The 5,494-nt window shown below is 47.3% G+C and overlaps 1 protein-coding gene across 1 annotated transcript in view; it reads right to left on the bottom strand.

Annotated features, from left to right (window-relative positions):
• Nucleotides 1–5,494, bottom strand: part of ENG (endoglin) — a 41,024-nt gene that overhangs the window by 2,423 nt on the left and 33,107 nt on the right. Inside the window, exons 9-14 of the mRNA XM_069069544.1 lie at nucleotides 4,900–5,040; nucleotides 4,500–4,538; nucleotides 3,914–4,030; nucleotides 3,484–3,732; nucleotides 2,159–2,216; nucleotides 316–411 (exon numbers count right to left, since the gene is read on the bottom strand). Of these exons, the coding sequence (XP_068925645.1) occupies nucleotides 316–411; nucleotides 2,159–2,216; nucleotides 3,484–3,732; nucleotides 3,914–4,030; nucleotides 4,500–4,538; nucleotides 4,900–5,040 (700 nt within the window). The remainder of the gene's footprint in view (nucleotides 1–315; nucleotides 412–2,158; nucleotides 2,217–3,483; nucleotides 3,733–3,913; nucleotides 4,031–4,499; nucleotides 4,539–4,899; nucleotides 5,041–5,494) is intronic.

The following is a 5,494-nucleotide window of genomic DNA, read 5'->3' as shown; positions in this document are numbered from 1 at the left end:
CTGGGTGGAGGTCAATGGTTAGAGTGGTGATAAGCCACCCCACCTCTTGCAATGAGTTCCAAGCCTACTGACTTCTCTCCCAGCCTCCCCCTCCCATCCTAATAACCCCTGGACTGGTCTCCATGGGAGAGTGAGATAACTGATCCCCCACCCTCCCTTAGGGAGCTCCCTGATTAGCCAGAAGGAGGAGAAAACTTGAACATTAGGATTCCTAGCAAAGCTTGGGTTCTAAATACCTAGTTTGAAGACCTAGGGCTCACCCATCTCTTTTGGGAAAGGGAGGGGATGCTGGCCAAGAGGGAGAAGGGTACTCACGGGTATGGGAGTAGATGTACCAGAGGGCAGCAGTGAGCAGGGCTCCAATGATGAAGGCTCCAAATGTGATTCCCAGGACAGCAGGCATGCCTAGGCCTTAGGATAGCAGGGCATAAGAAGTGGCAGGTCAAAAGGAGGTTCCATGCCATTCTGCAGGACCTCCAATGTCTCATTAACCCTTCAGGTCCTTCTGAATCCCAAACAAAGCCTTGGGCAGGTCAGACCCAACCCCATTGCCCAGAGTGGTGACCATCAGTATCCCAGGCTGGGCATTTCCTGGTGTCTAGACAGCGCCAACCTGTCTTAACTCTCCTGCCCTAACAGTTTTTCACCAATGGTGTCTCGGTCTGTCAGGTTTTGAGTCACTGGGAGTGATCAATAACAGGTCCCCAAAGATCCTTAAGTCTCGCCTTCTTGCCTCTGATCCTTTAAACAATCCAGGCCTTTTGTGTGCCTCCTTTATAGCCAGATATCCACAGGCCTTGTTTCCTTCAAGGAACAATGTCTCTGGACATTGTCTAGACCTGATCCCTGAGGGTTTTTCATGTCAGTGATAATTTTTTTCTGACATCATATTCTAGTTCTGGGCCCCCCATCATTTTCCATAAGGAGAACCTATTCCCTCAGTCTTAACATCATGGGCACTGGGAAGTTGGGGTATGTGTGTGATGTATCCGAGGTTAACCATAAGAAGTTGACACTCCACAAGGTCAGGTTTTGTGGTTGTCTTGCCAGGGCCCACCTAATGTAGTCATCAGCTGTCCTTGGGTTATGCTCAGTCCCTATGGTGGAAGTTGTTCCTCCCTGACCAAGTTTGCTGAATATTCACCCAAAGTTTAACCATAGAGCTCTATTGTGATTTTCACATTTTGTGGCACTTCTGGTTTCTTTCTCTCTATTTTTCTTAAAACTGGGAACCAACCTTTCTCCCCAACAGTGCTTGGGGAGCTCTCTAAAAAGTGTGACCAAGTCTCCTAGCTCTTCTGAAGAAGCAAAAGCCCTTAAGATAGCAAAGGCCCCTCCTCTCTTTCCTGGACACCTGGGTCCTTTCTAGGGAATGTTGGCTCTGGACTTAAAGGGGAGGGGAGGAGGGAGAGGGGGAGGATCAGCACTGACCCCAGGGTCAGCGACTCTTCCTGCTCACTGGGGACAGGGGTCTTTAGGGAGGTAAGCAAACAGAGCCCGGAAGTCATGGGGGAAGGAAGGGGGGAGAGTCATCCATTCTGGGGGCTACTAGGAAGGGGAGAGATGTGTCCCAGGCACGTTCCAGAAAGGAAGGAAACCGAGCCACACTCCCCAGGGTAGCAACGACTCTCTGGAGCCCTCTTCTGTAGGAAGCCAACCAGGCCAAGAAGAGTTACTTGCCAGTCCAACTGGTCCTTCCATCCCCTTCTGCCCTGTTCCCAGGAGAGTCTCCTATACAGAATAGCTCAGAGGTAAAACCAAAAGGCAAGGCTGTGACCATCTCAAGGGAAGAGATATTTTCCCTGCTTAGCAACACTAACAAGTAAAAACACAGGGCAAGATAGATGATCTGAGCTTGCCTCCAGCCCTGACATGTTATGATTAGTTCTCTGGTCTTCTTCAATCTGATGGGCCTGGGGCACTTAGGCTCCACTCCAGCTTCTCTTCTCAGGGCTTATCTTTGAGTTTCTCCTCCCTTCTGTTCTTTCATGAGCCCCACAGCTCCCAGACACAGTCCTGGGCCAATGTCACCTTCCCCACATGCTACCGGTCTGGATTTCCAGTTGAGGGAGCCCAGATCTCAGCCTCAGAAACCCTCTACCCCTCTCTTAATTCCTGGAGGGATGAGGGATGGAGAAGAAGCCAAAATTTTACTCACTTGTTGGTATGGGACTGCTGATGTTTAACTTCATAGAGGTCTTAACAATAGTCTTGGTCTAGGGTGTGGGAAGAAAGGATAGCATTTGTAGCTTGGTATCTTAGCTAGCCCCCTCACTTCCCTCCACACAGCTCAACACTACCCCATTCTTCAAGTTTCAATTCATGCCACCTCTGAAAGACGTGGACATATGGGGTGGCTGTCTCTCTCTCTCTCTCTCTCTCTCTCTCTTTGTGTCTCTCTGTATCTCTCTGTCTCTGTCTCTCTGTGTCTCTTTCTCTGTCTCTCTCTGTCTCTGTCTCTCTCTGTCTCTCTGTCTCTCTCTGTCTCTCTTTCTGTCTCTCTCTCTTTCTCTGTCTCTCTCTCTTTGTCTCTCTCTCTCTCTCTTCCCTCCCTCCCTCTCAGATCTCCTTCTTCTGCTTCTTTCCAGGATTCTCCTCTGCTCTATTGAGGAAGAACCCTGGTTCACAGCAATATCCCCTAACCTCCAGAGCAGTTGCTGGACATACCACAAAACTCACAATTTCCCCATCCAGCCTTGTGTTTACATTAGTCACCTTTGTGTGTATTCTATCTCTCCAATTAGATGGCAGACTCCTAGAGGGAAGGGACTATGTCTTACATACTTTTCTACCCCCATGGCATCTGGCACATAGTAAGTTTCTACAGCTTTGAAACTTAAAGCAGTTATCATGTGATATTGTGAAATATAGCTGTCTGTGTTGATGTTGGATAATAAATAATATTGCTAGCATTTTATGTAGCATTTCTCTTCTTCCTGAGTTTAAATCTGGCCACAGACACTTCCTAGCTGAGAGACCCTGGTCAAGTCACTTAACTCTGCTTCATTTTCTTTTCTGTAAAATGAGCTGGAGAAAGAAATGCTACCACTCTAGTATCTCTGTCAAGAAAATCCTAAATGGGGTCATGGAGAGTCAGACATGATTGAAACGACAATTAGGGTTTGCAATGCATGTTATGTATTTTATCTCATTTGATGCTCACAACAACCCTGTGGGGTAAGTGTTACTATTATCCCTATTTTACAGAGGAAGGCTGAGATCAGTTAAGAGGCTTGCTCAGAGTCACATAACTGGAAAGCATTTGAAGGAGGATTTGAATTCAGGTTTTCCTGAAATCCAGCACTATCAAATGTGCCACGGGCTATCTCTAAACACTATACATGGTGTTCACTGTATTGCTAGGTGCTGACTACAGCTAGCCAAATAACAGCTACCACAAGATCTCTTTTTTTTTTTTTTACACTTCCTAATGTATATTTGCTGAACTGAATTTCCCAGAGGACCCCAGAGCCTCCATCTTACCTCGTGCTTGTCCTGGAGGACCAGTCCTACATTACAGGTAAATGTGGCGGCCATTGGTGTGGGCACCATGTGACCCCGGAGAAGGAAACTGAATTGCATCGGGTTGGAGTCGGCTATTAAGAGTTTCACTCGAGGACTCCTGACCATCTGATCATGGATTAGTTCCACAGGATCAGCCTCTGGCCCCAGGTCCAGGGAGCAGCTTTCCAGGTACACAGAGAGCTCTTCAATTGATGGGGTCACTGTCACCTGTGGAAAGAATGACTCAGAACAAGAAGGGAGGAGCCCTTGGTCCAAGACCAGCCTGGGGGGGGGGGCAGGACAATGACTGGGATGTGGACCCTGGGACTTTCCCCTTTCATTCTGTCTCTTGGGTGAGTGGCACTCCTGAGGACTTAGACAGGGGTGGTGGAGGCAGGAAGACTGGTACCTGCACATAGACCCGCTGGCCCAGCTCAATGGTGTTGGAGGTTCGAAGGAATTGCTGGCTGTTGTAGGCTTCCATGCGGACAGAGAAGGCACTGGTGTTAAGACAGTTAACCTCTATCTGTAAAGAATAGGGAGGCAGGCACATGGTTCTCAGTTAGTCCAGGAGGGAGATCAGAGAGATCCCATGTGTGACAAATTCATTCAAGGTGATGGAAACATTGGTTAGGAGGGTGTTTTATGTCTTAGTTGGGGTTGTTCCACCCTATGCCAAGAAATGTAATGGACCATTGTGTAAATGAATTATCTTTTTCTACAGACATGGAAATATCCTAAGAAATGATATGACCATGGTTACACAAGTTAGAGACAAGGAACCCCCACCTACCCCAGAACACAGTTATACCAGACTCTGCTGACTCAGTATGTACTGCTGGGCAGGAGAGGTCAGTCATACCCCCCTCCCCTTCCCCCCATCTTTGGCAGTCAGTGAGGGAACTGAGGAATGCCAAGTTTTAGGCCAGAGAATATGGATTAAAACATAGGAATCTAGTGCGGGAAGGAGGAAAGGGAAGAGAGTTCCTGCTTACCTGAATTGGAGCAGAGCTGGAGGTCAAGGTTACAGCCACCTAGGGGAACAGAAATCAAGAACTAGAACACAGAATGTCAGATTTGACCAGGAGCTTGAAGAGAGTCTAATTCAATTCCTTCATTTTACAGAAAGAAAAACTGAGAGCTGGTGAGGTAGGGCCAGTTAACTACCCAACCATGGTCATAGAGTGAGTTAGTGGAAAGCCAGGGACAGTCACTCATCCAGTCTAGGAATTCCAAAATGTAAGGGAACTCTCGAGTCTTGAAGAGGTAACTTGAAGGCCAGTTAAAAGCCCTCAAGAACTAGAACAGCCTGGAATTGGCAGCTTTGGCAGAAATGGCAGATCCATTGCTCTAGGATGGGGTGATTGGTTCCCTGAGGCTCAAGCCTCAACTCACCTCATTGTTCAAAATGACACCTTTCTTCACATTCATACCGCATCCATAGAAGGTACTGCTTAAGACCAGCTGGTTAGCTATCTCTTGTGACTGGCAAGTGGGGTCCCGGAAGGAGAATTGTTTGATCGGACACTTCAGGACCTAGGAAGGAGCGGGGCACTGTCAGGACATCTAATTTGCTAAATCATGAAATTGGACAATGTTGAGGATGGAAGCAACCTCAGAGTTCAGATTGAATTCCTTCATTTTATAGAGATGGAAATTGAGACCCAGGATGTTGTTTTGTGAATATTCTTCATTCATTCCTTAATCAAACGTTTTTGTGCAAAGCACTTTGATGGGGAGAGTTTAAGTTTTTATAAGTCACAAACATTTAAGAGAAAACTGTTACAAGGGAGGGGAAGAGCAGGAAGGTAAAAGGGAATGGGACAACCTGATTCTCATTGAATTTGGCCTGAGGGAATAACATACACACTCAATTGGGAATCTTACCCTACAGGACAGTAGGGAGGTAGGGGATAGGAGGGGGGAGGATAGAGGGGAGGGCACATTGGGGGAGAGGGTAGTTAGAGGCAAGCTTTTTTTTTTTTTTTTT

This window comes from Petaurus breviceps, unplaced genomic scaffold (assembly GCF_028583685.1).
Source record: "Petaurus breviceps papuanus isolate PSGF00001 unplaced genomic scaffold, PetGlider_PUasm1.0 90779, whole genome shotgun sequence".
Lineage (NCBI taxonomy): Eukaryota > Metazoa > Chordata > Mammalia > Diprotodontia > Petauridae > Petaurus > Petaurus breviceps.
Note: the sequence above shows the minus strand (reverse complement) of the source record. Positions and strands in the feature narration are given on the sequence as shown.